This window comes from Triticum aestivum, chromosome 7B, assembly GCF_018294505.1.
Source record: "Triticum aestivum cultivar Chinese Spring chromosome 7B, IWGSC CS RefSeq v2.1, whole genome shotgun sequence".
Classification (NCBI taxonomy): Eukaryota; Viridiplantae; Streptophyta; class Magnoliopsida; order Poales; family Poaceae; genus Triticum; species Triticum aestivum.
In genome coordinates, this window is record NC_057813.1 from 705619160 (window position 1) to 705633299 (window position 14140).

At 44.3% G+C, this 14140-nt stretch overlaps 2 protein-coding genes across 3 annotated transcripts; one reads left to right on the forward strand and one right to left on the reverse strand.

Moving 5' to 3' along the window:
- Nucleotides 1–3319: 3319 nt before the first annotated feature.
- On the forward strand, nt 3320–6585 carry LOC123161929 (putative disease resistance protein RGA4). The gene is made up of 2 exons (XM_044579742.1): nt 3320–3664; nt 3828–6585. Exons 1-2 carry the CDS (start codon nt 3581–3583, stop codon nt 4884–4886), a joined length of 1143 nt encoding a protein of 380 aa, XP_044435677.1. The 5' UTR covers nt 3320–3580; the 3' UTR covers nt 4887–6585.
- Nucleotides 6586–6606: 21 nt separating this feature from the next.
- Nucleotides 6607–9595, reverse strand: LOC123161928 (uncharacterized). 2 transcript variants are annotated; one of them, XM_044579741.1, is made up of 3 exons: nt 8400–9595; nt 8212–8311; nt 6607–7048 (listed from the first exon to the last, which is right to left on the reverse strand). In XM_044579741.1, exons 1-3 carry the CDS (start codon nt 9422–9424, stop codon nt 6887–6889), a joined length of 1287 nt encoding a protein of 428 aa, XP_044435676.1. In that variant the 5' UTR covers nt 9425–9595; the 3' UTR covers nt 6607–6886. The 2 variants fall into 2 exon arrangements, with proteins under 2 accessions (XP_044435676.1, XP_044435675.1); XM_044579740.1 differs by having other exon boundaries at nt 8212–8320.
- Nucleotides 9596–14140: the final 4545 nt, after the last annotated feature.

Sequence of the window (14140 nt, forward strand, 5' to 3'; positions counted from 1 at the left end):
GCCAATCTGATCGATTCGATCTATTCATTGATCTGCGTGTGTGTTCTGCCGAACTGCTTAGGGCGTTTGCCCCTGCCGCCGGCTGCCGCTCATGCCATCCTCCGTCCAAGTCCGTCCGGCATGCCCTAGGGCGTTTGCAAATTGCCGGAGCGGCAGCTTGCCACGACGACGGCGCTATCCACTGATCTACAGTCTGCTGTCCGGATATTACTAGAGGCAGGCGGATTAGATTACCACAAATTCAGAATACAACTAGAGGCCGCTAGTCATGACTAGGATTGAAGATATTGGCAGCAGGTACCACTAAGCACCAACAATTTTTTTCATGAACTATGATCATAGTCTGTTTAATTAACACTAGCAAACATGCCCGTGCGTTGCAACGGGAGATAAAAAATTTAGAAAAAAATTTATGCGTTAGTCTAATAAGTTGGACTTAATACCACGACATATGAGCTTCCTCTATTTTAACACGGAGGCTCACCATGTTCCCACTTATCTTTTCTCTCACCCTTGCTAATGATGGTCGCGATGTCCACGTGATCATAATGCATTTGACGTGGTAAATCCCAAGGCTATGAGCTTGCCACTTCACGCCACACTTGTCATTATGTTGCGCAAGGGAATGTTTAAAACTTAAAATTTTCTATCTCATCAACCACAAACTACTAACAATGCTTGACATATAAAGAGTTTTCAAAAACTAATCAAATCCTATACATAAAAGACTTTTGAATCGGCAAACAGTTTAGCGAATCAAAAAAGTTCTTTTTTGAAATTTTGGATTTAACGTTCGTTTTGTTTATGAGCATTTTTTGAAATGCATGAATAGTTTTCGAATACTTCAACATTTTTTGACTCAACATTTTTTAATCGATGATTTTTAAAAATATTGGAGAACTAATTTTAAAATTTGTGATTTTTTTCAACTTTTGTGAATTTGTAATTTTTTTGAACTTTTGTTAACAAGCTCTAAAATTTCATGGATTTTTTTCAGATACACGAATGTGTTTCGAATACATGGTTATTTTTTAAAAATCATGAACATGATACTATTTCCTGACCACTTTTTAAAATCATGATTTTTATAATTTGTGAACAGTATGTAAAATCACCGACACTTTTCGAATCCAAGAAAATTTGATGATTTTCCATTTTTGAATGCACAAAAATTTTATGAGTTCTTTAACAATTTTTTGAAACTCGTAACTTTTAAATTTGGAATATCCTGAATGAGAAACATATGGAATATTTGTGAACGGTATGTAAAATTACCGACACTTTTCAAATCCGAGAAAATTTGATGATCTTCCATTTTTGAATGCACAAACATTTTATGATTTCTTTAACAATTTTTTGAAACTCGTAACTTTTAAATTTGGAATATCCCGAATGAGAAACATATGGAATATCCCGAATTTTCCATTTTTGAATTCACAAACATTTTATTTTCTGAAACGGAAATAAAATGAGAAAAGAAAAAAAGAGAAAAATGAAATTAAAAAAAGATATGTGAAGCCACGCGCATGGGCCGGCCCATTAATACAGTGAACGTTTGTGAGAAAAGGAAGGGAAAAAGTGTGAAAGGTGGGAATCGAACCCTGGTCTCCAGGGAAGAAAAGCAGCCACTAGAGCACTCGTGCATCTGTGTTTTATAAGGGAGTCATACCTTTAAAGAACTCCATGATGGAGGTGACTTTTGAAAAAGAAAATCAAATCGTTTTCTTTACTTATGGGTGGCATAGTGGGTAATTTCTAGCAACTTCGGGGGTATTTTTTTTTTACGGACGACAGAAACCCAATTCTCTTTATTATTAGGTAGAGAGGTAGAGATAGAGATTGCGTACAAAATAGAACTTTTGACCGTGTGTGCACTTTTGGATCCACGAGATGAGTTATTTGATGTTAGTCTGGTTAATTAGCATTGCGTGCAAAATATAATTTTTTTCATGAACTATGATCTTGGTCTGGTTAATTAGCATCTTAGTCTGGTTAATTAGAAGGTATCACCGTCTACCTTGGTAAGTGAGATTTTTGAGTTGAGCCCTATGAACCTAAAAGGAGAGAGTATATAGTTTGAAGATTTGTCATCAACACTATCATGAGACTTAACACACCATGATGTTCCACCATTGTTGTGAATATTGGCTTTTCGCCCCCCTCATGTCCAAATCCTGGCTCCGCCCCTGGAAGCCGTCCTCGACCACATCGAGACCCGCAAGCGCCTCGAGTACCCGTCGCGCCCGTCTTGCTCTCGCCGTTGTGGCAGTTCCTGGACGCCGCGGCGAATGGAGGTGGCAACCTCCTCGTCGTCGGGTTCCGGTACGCTCTCCTCCGGGTCGCCGGCGCTCCGCCCCGTCAAGCCGAAGCCGTAGGAGACGCCGATTGGGCGCCGCACCCGCAGCGGCGCCCTCGTCATCAACGAGGGCGGCCACCCCTCCCAGCATTCCCTCCGCCTAGTCCGGCCGAAGACCGAGCCGGGTTTGCTCCCCGTCAAGAAGGAGCACGCGGAGATGGCCGCCGCCGACGAGACCCCCCTCAAGTGGGCGAAGCCGGACTACGTCCGTGAGCAAGTGACGCGCCAGTGCCGGGCGTGCGAGGAGATCAAGGCCCGGTGCCGCGGTCGCGAGGAGGGCGGCGTCTTCATCCTCGACAGCGACGAGGAGGACGCGTCTGGGCCGTCCAACCCCCCGCGCGTCGGCGACCCTCGTCAGGGATGCAGCAGGGATGGCGGCGGATCCGGCGGGACACAGGGCAGCGGCGACGACGGCGACGGCGGCGGCAATTACACCCGGTTCTACAGGCTCCTCGGCATGTAGAAGGCGGGCGGCGGCCGCGGCATAGTAGGGCTAGGCGTAGTTTCTTTGTCTTATGTTTTTTGTATAAATTTGAATGAAAAATCGTCAAGTTTGTGCCGAATTCGCCGAGTTTGCGCCGAGTTGGGGGCGACCTCGGGGCGACGTGGGGGCGACGATTGGGAACGCAATCGACCTCATGCCGAAAGTGAGCGCCGGTTCGGCTCCAGACGGTGCTTTTTCGGCGTCCTGGGGGCCGAACGGCTAGAGAGATTTGTCTTCGAGCCACTATTAAACAGGCTTCGGTCTGCTCTGCTCTCTATCAGGCCCTTTTTTCCTCAGGAATTTCACACTGTATTGCTCTTGTACTGCTAATTCAGGAGCAATTTTCTCTAGCTTTTTCATTAACTGAAACCAGGTTGGACAGTGTTGCTCTGCCAGCATTAATTCTCAGACCAATAATAAGACTGGACCGTGTTGTGTTTGTGTGGCCAACATTGCTGTACTGAAAGCATCCCTCAACCACACCCCCGTCCTCCCAACTGCCCCAGCATTCATTCTCTACTTTGCTAGTAGCTTCAACCGCACACCATCGCTATTGTTCTTCCTCTGCAATTTTCTGCCTCGCATTCTTCTTCTTCACGCGGGGGGTGGACACCAGGCTTCGCTTGGAGCCGCGGTTAGACAAGCTTAGATCTGCCCTCTACGAGGCCGAGGATATCTTAGATAGTGTCGAATATCAGTGTCTCAAGAAGAAGATCCAAGATACCAAGTCAGAAAGCAGCATGGCTCCACTAAGTCCATTTAAGATGTATATTCTGATGAAGAATCTCCAGTCTTCCATGCCGAGCTCTCCCCTAAAAGATATGGTATTTCCCAGCCCTCATTCTTGGATGTGTTCTGATTTATCAGAATGAATTCTTACTTGTTTGCCATAGTTATCTAAAACTAGATGATTGGATCTTGAAATACAATGCTTGATAACGTTGTTTTTTTATATAGCCTCAACTTAACTATTATTTGGTTTTGCAGGACACTGGGTTGCCAAAAGTGGAATTGAAGAAAAGCCTAGAGAAGATAGAAAGTGCTATAAATGATGCATGTAAAGTTTTGAAACAACTGAACTTGCCAAGTGTAAGTAATGATAATGGGAGACCTGCCGTTGCTACCAGTTCACGTAGTGCAGGCATTAGTCCTCTGCTACGAGTAATTGGTCGAGATCAGGATCATGACAAGATCATAGCAATGCTTCATGAGAAGGAAAACCGGTGTCATGCAAACACCATCAGTGGTACATGTCATTCTGTAATAGGCATTCATGGAATCGCCGGGTCTGGGAAATCAACACTTGCACGGTGTGTTTATGATCATGAGAAAAAGCAGAAGCGGGAGAATAAGGAAGGCCATTTCGAGATTGTCATCTGGGTTCACGTTTCACAGAAATTTGACTTGGATTCCATTTTCAGGGACATATTTGAGGGGGCTACAGGGAAAAAATGCCCAAAATTAAACAGTCTTCACACCCTAAAGGAGAAACTGGAGGAGGTACTGCTTGGGAAACGGATATTGTTGATACTTGATGATGTCTGGTACAACAGTAGGAATTCGGAAGACCATGAAGAACTACAAAAGTTAATTTCTCCGCTGAATGTTGGAAAGGCAGGAAGCATAATTTTGGTGACTAGTCGAACTGAAGATGCATTATTAGCTCTGGGTGCTGTTCAAGAGAGATGCATTCCAATATCTGACCTGGATGATGAAATGTTCCTTGAAATGTTCATGTATTATGCACTTGGAGATGCAAGGGTAGGTGACCATGATCGAACAAAACTTGAAATGATTGGGAAGGACATTGCGACAAAGCTGAAGAGATCGCCTCTAGTCGCCAGAACAGTGGGTGCACGGCTCCGTAAAAACCCAAAAGTTGAGATTTGGATGAGAGAGAAGGATCGGGACCTTATTAAAGAGACGATGGGAGCTTTGTGGTGGAGCTACCAGTATCTTGATGAGCAGGTTAGGCGATGCTTCGCTTATTGCAGTATTTTTCCAAGACGACATCGTTTGAAACGTGATGAGTTAGTTAAGTTGTGAGTGGCAGAAGGGTTTATAAAGACTAGTAAACCTGAAGAGGAAATGGAAGATGTTGCTGAGGAATACTTTGACGAATTGTTGTCGGCCTCATTTCTACAAATTGGAGGGAAAGAAAGGGTACCTGCACATGACCGTGTGGTTGATTACTTTACAATTCATGATCTGCTCTGTGATTTAGCGGAGGAGGTTGCCGGAAGAGATTGCTTCAGGATCGAGAAAGGCTTCATAGGAGAAGTTCCTCAAGATGTTCGCTATCTTTTTGTTGGGACTTATGATAGAGAGATGCTTACTAAGAAGATACCAGGATTGCAAAATTTACGCACTCTCATCATTGATGGCATGATAAAGGTTCAATCAAACGCGCGCGCTGTCTTTAGGAGTTTTTTCATTATGTTCACGGGGCTGTCGAAATTGCGGGTACTTAACGTTTCTGTGGCATTGGTCTTAGTATGTTCTCATTCCCAGATTCCATTGGCAAGTTGAAGCATCTGCGTTATTTTGCTTTTCGGGTGCCTCAAATTACCAAGCTAAATTTACCGGCCGCTTTTACCAAACTTTACCACATGCAGGTGGTAGATTTTGGTCTTTGCATTAATTTGGCGTTCCGTTGTGGTGAAGATATGATGAACCTTGTCAACTTGCGGTGCGTAATCAGCAAGGCAGATCTGGCATTTCCAAACATTGGCAGGCTGACATGGCTCCATATCTTACCATTCTTCACAATAAAGAGGATACATGGGTATGAGTCACATCAGTTGAAACACCTAAACAAACTTCAAGGCAAGCTGCAGATCCATGGTATTGAGCATGTTAAGACTAAGGAAGAGGCTGTTGAAATCAATCTTGCTGGCAAGGAAAGACTCACAGAACTAGTACTGGTGTGGGATCATGATCACTTTCGCATTCCAGAACCAGAGGTTCAAGCAGAGGTACTTGAGGGCCTTTGCCCTTGGAAGTATCTTGAAAGACTAGAAATCCGGAATTACCAAGGTAGGAAGATACCGAGTTGGCTGATGGGTAAGCATAAAGTCTGCCCAAAGAACCTGCAAGAGCTTAAGTTCAGCAGATGCAGCTGGGATGCCTTGCCGGGTAATACAGAGCACCTCACGTTACTCAAGAATGCGATATATAGAGATCGGTGATTCAATTTGGCAACAGATTGAGCAATTCCACAGAAAATAATTGGAAGTTACTGAAAAAGGTTCGTACGGAAGGTACATATTTGATTTCCTTCTATGTCTTCCTTTTCTAGTTTTTGTGTTCAGTAAATGGTATTGCAACTATTAGCCGTTGATATTGCTGTTACGTTTCTGATTCGTTTGCAAACTGTCAGCCATGTGCTTATTGCCGAGGACGGAAGCTGAAGGAGATGGGCTGCCAAATCTACAGGCTCTTTTTTTTTCCGTTGGTTTTTACATGCTTGGTTTGTTGATTCTTGTGTATTTGCTTGCTTGTGAAGCGGTGTGGACAGTGCAGAATGTCATGTCTGCGCAGCGGGAACAAGCAAAGCAGCTGCGACTTGTCTGTCTGCCTCAACTTGGCGGTTGACAGACAAACAAACAAGGCTCAACCAAAGTTGGCACTAAATCTGTAGACTCTGGTGTGGTAAAATGGGAGTTCCATGTGCCAGAGTTTACTGCTGGTGATGTCATGGGCGCTATGCACCAACTTGTCACCCTAAAAAAATGAAAATACTTGGGAAAAATGTGACATGGAAATATGCTTCAGCTAGCTAGCTCTACAATAGTTACTGATTGATTGAAACTGTCAAATTCATGGTCACATTCACTCTTACGCATGGAGCAGCAGCCACATTAACTGAAGCTACAAGCACCATGCAAACTAGAAACAAAAAAATTGACATGGAAATATACTTCAGCTACATCTAATACCACAGTTGTCACTTGACTCAAACTCTTAATTCCATTTGTCACATTCTTAGTCACGGAGCAGCACATTCATGTTACACCATGTTAACTGAATCTAGAGGTAGCATGGAATCAAGAACAACATACAAAAAACCACAGGCAGCTGAAATCCTTTAAGCTCTCACACGTCATCTTGTCAGCAAGGTAGGTGTTCAAATCTGCGAAGAGAGTCCATGCTATCAAAACACAAGGTCGCTTCGAACACAGAAAGATGATCTGATAACTCCCCTGGATCTGGAGAAACGAGACAAAAAAACTCAGACACCACAAGAAGAATTTCCACTAAATTTGTGCATTATTTCAAGAGTTGTACGACTTTAAAGGAACAAATTTTTGGGACTTATATTAGGTAGGTAATATCACAGGATTGGGTAGAATAGCATAATATTGATCTTAACTGAATCTGAAACATGTGACTGCAAACACTCACTTAAGTGTGCCTAGCATCAATAAAAGTTGGGATACACTGCCGGACAGAGGCACATGGCCAAAAAGGAATCCAGTCCTGAAAAACTCATGCAGAATTGGTTTTTGCAGGAGTTCATTTACTGCCTAGGCACACTCTATCAGTATAACAAACTACTAAGGAAAATAAAGAAACTTGGGGTGTTGGTAACGAGGAGAAACAATACAATCACCTGAAACTCTAAGTTTCAGTCAATCATGTCAACCGATATCACTTGTTTGGAGATTCAGAGCACAACCATGGTACTGAGGATCTAAGAGATTGGCTGCAATTTCAGTTGCCCGTGCTGATAAGCACTCCCTTCCATATTATGAGGTTGATTCAGATAAAACAACATCACGGCATAACATTTCAGTTGCCTGTGAGCACAAGCTCTTCTTATTTAGAGCAGTGACTCATGATCTTATCTGTGACTGTACTAGTTATGCATGTTTATCTCGAAACAGTAACGCAAGATAAAATTATACATCTGAAGAAGACTAAAAGAGAACTTTTCTGCCTCCTTACATCTATCAAAAAAAAGTGTACAAAATGGGATGTCTTTGACTTGAATGAATTTCTTAAGGTAAATTGGATATAAAGTTGTATTCCTTCTACTTTGTCTTGATCATCAAAACTACTACTGGGAAATAATTATAATTAATGACCTAATGTTTTTAGTGATTCCATCAGGACTCATGCATAAACTATTCATAGCGTACAAGATCACTTCTCTTACTAACCCCATTCTATTTAAAAGGCGACCAAGACAAACAAGACAAGAAACGCAATTATGTTCCAGAGCTTTCTTAGTTTTCCCATGAGCACAAGAAATTAAACATTACTAAATCAAACAAGAATTACCAATTGCCATAATGAACATGAAGCAATATACAAGTCATGTGATGATTATAAAAGGAAGGAGATGAGTTGGAAGCAATAGAAACTTTACCACTTCATATTCTCCTTGAAGACAGCAATGATGGTGGAAAGTTGATATATGGGTATGTCTCATGTAAATGATAATTCTGTTTCTCATAAACCCTCTGAATCTGCAACGTCTTGACATCCATTGAGAAATATCCAGTAAGTCGATCGTTTAGAGATGATGAGGCGTCTATCCTTGTGAAGAGCAAGTACCTCTGGGTTGCATCTCTGATAAAATATCTGTACCCAGAATCTAGTGGGATTGTCTTCTCCACCTCCCACTGGCTGGGACTCTCGCCTTTGTTCCATGCAACGGTATAGCTGAGATTGGATGAAGTTTTACCATGGAAACCAAAGATCCCAAGCCTGCCTTCCCCTGCCTCCACAATGGCTATTCCTCCTTCCTTGTTCCATTCCCTGGGCGGGAGGTCAGCAATGGAGAACTCCATCTTCCTGGTGTCAAGCAAGAGTAACTTTTTACTCCCGAATTCCACCCAGTCACAGTAGAAGCAGCCGTAAGCAAAATGGCGCCTGAGAATAAAAGGGTGGACCCATGACATCTCGGCCATGTCGTGCTTGCCAAGGGCCAAATCGCTCCAAACCTTGGATGCAGAGGCTTGCCATTGCCCAGTGCTCGAAGAGAAGACGAAGGCAGCCAGACTAGTTTTGCAATTTGCCATCAAGATCACTCTGAATGTTGTCTCTGCCGCCGCTACCTCCTCCTTGCCGAGGGGAACGAGGAAAGCCTTGCACCGGGCGTCGCTTACCATGGGGAACGGGTGCTCAAGCGAGGCGGCTAGGCCGTGAGGTACCGGGGGGAGCAGGACGTAGCGGCGGTGCAAGGGGTCGCACACCGCGAGATCTTTGAAAACAGGGGGCTGCTCATGTTGTCGGAGGTCGCGGTCGAGGAGGACGCGGCCGTCGCGGGAGTCCTGCACGGTCCAGTGGCAGTAGGAGTCGATGAAGGAGAAGTAGAAGTCGGCGGCGAGGGCGAGCGCGCGGGCTGCGGGCGCGGATGGGTGCGGCGGCAAAGCGGGACGGAACCTGCCGTAGTCGAGGAATCCGAGGAGTGGTGGTGCGTGGAGGCGGCGGAATCTGCGGAGGAAGGAGCCGTCGGTGGAGATTTGGCGGAAGGTGACGCAGGCTGCGGAGGCGCGGGCGAGGTCGGCCGGGTCGGGCAGGCGGAGGAAGATCTCGGCAAGGAGGTGGTCCGGGATCTCCGTCAGAGGCGACGCCATCTCCTGATCTTCTGACCGGCCGGCAGAAGAGGTAGCCGCCGGAAACCCTCGACGAGATGGGGAGAGGAGGCGGCGGCGGCTGTGTGCTGGGCACAGCCTCGAGTCGAGAGAGTGGCTGCCGAAATGGGCTTCACTCGGCAAGACTGTATAACCCTGTAACGGGCCGTTCTTGTGCCAAAAAAGTGCTGTAAATGCTGCAGTGTTTATAAACTGAAAACCATCGAACTAAACTATACCCCCTCAAAAAGAAAAAAAATTCAAACTAAACTAGATGCCCTCAAAAAAATCAAACTAAACTAGAGCAGTATTGTTTCTCAAAAAAGAAAAGAAAAACTAGAGATTTCTCAAAAAAAAAAAAATCAAACTAAACTACACCCTCAGTCTCATAATGTAGGGAGTAGTGTTAAAAAACGTCTTACATTATGGGACGGAGGAAGTAGAACATTATTTAGGACCACGGCGCATCTCCAGATGTTCTCCTTTTCGAGGAATTACCATGCATCCATTAAAAAATATCATCATGCAACACATGCGTGTGTAAAACCAAGAGAAATGTCGAGGAGAGAAGCACACTACATCAGTCGCAGTGAGCTCGTTCACCCGCTCACGGGTCCATCGCCAGAGGCCCGAAGCCCTACCATGTCTGTGTTCCATAAACATTTAGAGAAATATTCTAAAAAATTAAAATAACAATGAAACCCGTATGAAATTTTCCAACTATAATCACCATCGCCTGTAGTCATCGCACATGATGAAGCATCATTGCACTAAAGGGCTTTGTGAATCAAAGAAGAGGCTCGTCGACGACGGAGCCAATGTCGATGTTCTCAAACCCCAACCAGGGATCATTGCCATGCTCTCGAACGGTCGAACCACAAAATCATAGCATGTGGTCAACATCATAATGACAGACTGCCTGATCTAGCAACCTCCATCCAGTACCCATGTTCTTGGACACAGACATCTCGGTTGGAGACTATAAATGTCACACTATTTAGAAATCCATATGTGTCGCACCAGGGAAGTGACTGAGGATGAATCCAATAGATTCATTGACTTCGGTGTGGAGAGCATTGCTGAGATGGAGCTCATACTGAGGAAAACCTATTCCAGACGTTAGTATAGCCGCCAATGAAATGATGCCACGGAAAAAAAATCTAACCCTAACTATTAAGCCGAAGCATAGAGCCAAGGCCAGGTTATCTGCGCCTCCTGTTGATGGTACAACAAACAGAATGAGTGGAGAATACACATCCTCACTATGGAGAAAACAAGGAGAACAACTGCTCCCTTATTGCCTTTCTAACAGAAAGAGAGAGGGGAACGAATGATTAGGAGAGCGCTGGTTGAAGACACATCCACTGTTGATAGGGAAAAATTAGTAATTATGAAAAAAATGAATTTTTTGGAAACAAACTTGACCTTTTTTTGTATTTGCATAAAAATTTTGGCTAGCCAAAAACTCCCATCGACTTCTAAGGAAAAATAAAAATTTCAGGAGAAAAGGTGTGAATAGTAACTTGTATATATATAGTGTTGATTTTGTTTCTTTTTTTGTCCATAACTAGCACATATGCCCGTGCGTTGCAACGGGAAAAGTTGATGTTTTGTGCAAGTATAATGTCCCACAACACCGAATTCACTATGAAAAAAATGCTGCAACACTCCTTCTACAAAATGAACATAAAAAATACGATGCAATTTAGCCGTGTTCATATTTTTTTGTTGGGCATAATCTCCCACTGATTTCATCGAAGTATACTCCTTCCTTTAGTTACCATGACGTCATCACCCGTTTTAGTCGGGAATTAAATCCTTCCTTTTCTAATTTAATATCCCCAACACATTGAAGCATACATATCCTTCCTTTTAACTATCCTACCTTTTTACCTCAAGTCCTTCCTTTAATTAGCCTCATCTATTTGAAAATTCTATTTATTAAGACCACAATCTTTCTTTTAATTATTTCACCAGTTTACCCATAATCCTTTTTTTAATTAGCCACATCCGTTTAAATGAATTACCCATAATCTTTTTTTAATTAGCCACATCCGTTTAAATATTTTATTTAAGTCCACAATCCTTTCTTTAATTAGCTCATTCGCTTAAACATGTGGACTGTCACTCATGTATTTAGAGCGAGTTGGAATTTATTAAATATGAATGACGCATAGGTTGTTGCATCGAAGATCCAGATAGAAGGTCATGTTTAAATTCCCACAATGTTAATTTATTTTGACCTAATTATTTTTCGCGGACTCTATAAAGCCCATAAAAGGCCCATCGAAATGAAAAGGACTGAACCAAACCAAGAATATATATTCCTTTTAATAGTTGGAACTGAACCAAACCAAGAATACCTATTCCCTTTAATAGTAGGTATATATAGATACCATGAAAGTCATTCTTTGGCAATTTTTTTAGACAAGTACAACAATTATCATCTTTATTGCCAAAAGGTTTTATTTTCTTTTTACTTTTTCTGCAATTATACTATTAAAGAAAATCATGTGCACTAGCACCCGAGAGCCAAACGTCCACCTCCCCCTGGCATGCAGCCGCATGCACGGTATGATATACTCCCGTCCATTCCTAAATACTCCATCCGTCCGAAAAAGCTTGTCCCAAGTTTGTCCCTCAAATGAATGTATCTAGCTTTAACTTGGTGTTAGATACATGCATTTGAGGGACAGACTTTTTCAAACGGAGGGAGTATAACTCTTTTCATAGATTTCAAAGTGAACTAGATACAAATGTATATGGACATATTTTAGAATGTAGATTCACTCATTTTGTTCAATATGTAGTCTATATTTGGAATATCTAAAAGACATATATTTAGAAACAGAGGGAGTAGGTATAACACGGAATGTGCAAATGTTCAATCCAAATTGAACATAAGATTTTACTTGTTATAAAAACTTTATTATTATGCTGTGAAATCCCCACTCAGTAATAACAAGCAACCGGCTCCGGCTCGGGCTCCAGCTTCAGCTCAATGCTGCTTAGGGCATCTCTAACGTCATCCATCAAAACAGATACGTAAAACATCCATGGACATGTAAACGTCTGCCCACATTCAAACGGATAATTCACGAACAAATGAAATTCATGAAAAACAAACAAAATTTAAAGAAGTTTTGTATATTTACATGCAAAGCCGACGAGTTCAACTGAACTTTTTAAGAACTAAACTAAAACTACTTGGGATACGAGATGGTGACCTCATAGGCAGAGGCCACCCGTACCCGTCGCCCATGTTGTTGTCTTTGTCGCCACCGTCCTTCCAGTGGCGGACGACCGCTCATGGTTTGCGGATGCCTTGATTGGTTGCCGCTGTGCACTCGTGACGAGGCCGCTCCACCTCGAGTGGTCGACCGACCACGTCCGGGTCGCGGTGACTATCGCCGTCCTTGGCCTTGCCACTGCCGACGAGGACAAGGGTGGCGCGCTCGGACTCGGCCAACCTGATCCTGTAGAGTTGGTCGTTGATCCTGCGCCAACGGCAGGGGTCGTATGTGTGGTGGTCCTGGACCGATCCTCAACACAGACCAGCGCGAGATTCGGGCTGGCGAGGACCCAGTCCGGCGCCACGTCAGACTTGGCGAAGGCCGAGCGTCTTCCTCAAAGGCCGCCTTGTCGGTCGTCGTCCCAGCGCGCAAGGACGAGGCATCGTCGCCGAAGCGTCCGAGGTAGTAAAGGAGGCGACGCGCGAGTTGGTGATTGCCAGGGAGGGATCCTCCTTCACCGTGGATGTGCGCCACGAAGGCAGGGATGGTGGCGCCACCTCCTTGCCGCAGCCGAAACGAGGCAACCAGGACGCCGGTTGGACGAGGCATCCACACTGGCTGCACGGTGAGGAGGGCACCTACGTCTTGAAGAGGCGTCGCGACAGCAATACCGGCTCCTTGACACGGTGACGTGGCGCTGAGAGCGGCACCGAACCACGGTTATACAACGACCGCTCGAGCAACAACTGAAGCTGGTACGTGTACTCCTCATCTGTCAGTGCGCGGCTGTTGGTGCTCCTTGTCGCCGTCGAAGATCAGCATATCCCCCTTGTCCGTGGCCACCAACGGACTGGTGGACGTCGACGGGCCCGGAGACCATCAACAGAGGCACCACGATCCAAACGACCCCAGGGATCCACTTGTCCGCGTCGAGAACCACTCTGAGCCGCTGCCGGACTTTACCATCTCTGTGAAGGAGAGGAGTAGAATGGAGAAGAGGAGAGGAGAGACGAAGGTGCGCGGAGTGCAGATGCGGACAAGATGCGGTTTGTCAACGATGTCGGATAGCTTAAATAGGTGGGGTTTGCCGGTGAGGTCCGGACAGCCGCAAACCTCCCACCAGTTTGCTTCCGGTTTGCAGAAATTTTGGCATGAGGAAATGCCCTTACGGCGGTAGTGCTGGTCTTGGGTTGGCCGTTGTTAGATTTTCCTTGTTATATTTACTCTTAAGAAGTTTTCAAAATGGTTACTTGAAAAATATAAAATACATCGGTTAGCATTAAATTACCACGGTTGTTGATTGATACTGACCCTTAATTTCATTGTGACAATCTTATAGCCATGGAACATGACATCGTTGCTTACACTAACCCAATATAGAAGTAGCATGAAACGAAGAAAACCATAGACATTATCACTGCCAGGTTCGTTTTGTTTGAGAATAATTATCATTGCCAGGTGAAGCCCTGTAGATTGTCATTTGCCA

Bases quoted from the DNA above. Each gene is read 5' to 3' on its own strand.
- LOC123161929 (XM_044579742.1), top strand. From the start codon at position 3,581: ATGGCTCCACTAAGTCCATTTAAGATGTATATTCTGATGAAGAATCTC. The intron at 3,665-3,827 runs GTATTTCCCAGC...TTGGTTTTGCAG, and splicing joins GCTCTCCCCTAAAAGATATG to GACACTGGGTTGCCAAAAGT.
- LOC123161928 (XM_044579740.1), bottom strand. From the start codon at position 9,424: ATGGCGTCGCCTCTGACGGAGATCCCGGACCACCTCCTTGCCGAGATC. The intron at 8,321-8,399 runs GTACTTGCTCTT...ATGGATGTCAAG, and splicing joins ATCAGAGATGCAACCCAGAG to ACGTTGCAGATTCAGAGGGT. The intron at 7,049-8,211 runs GTAAAGTTTCTA...TCGTTTCTCCAG, and splicing joins TTCAAGGAGAATATGAAGTG to ATCCAGGGGAGTTATCAGAT.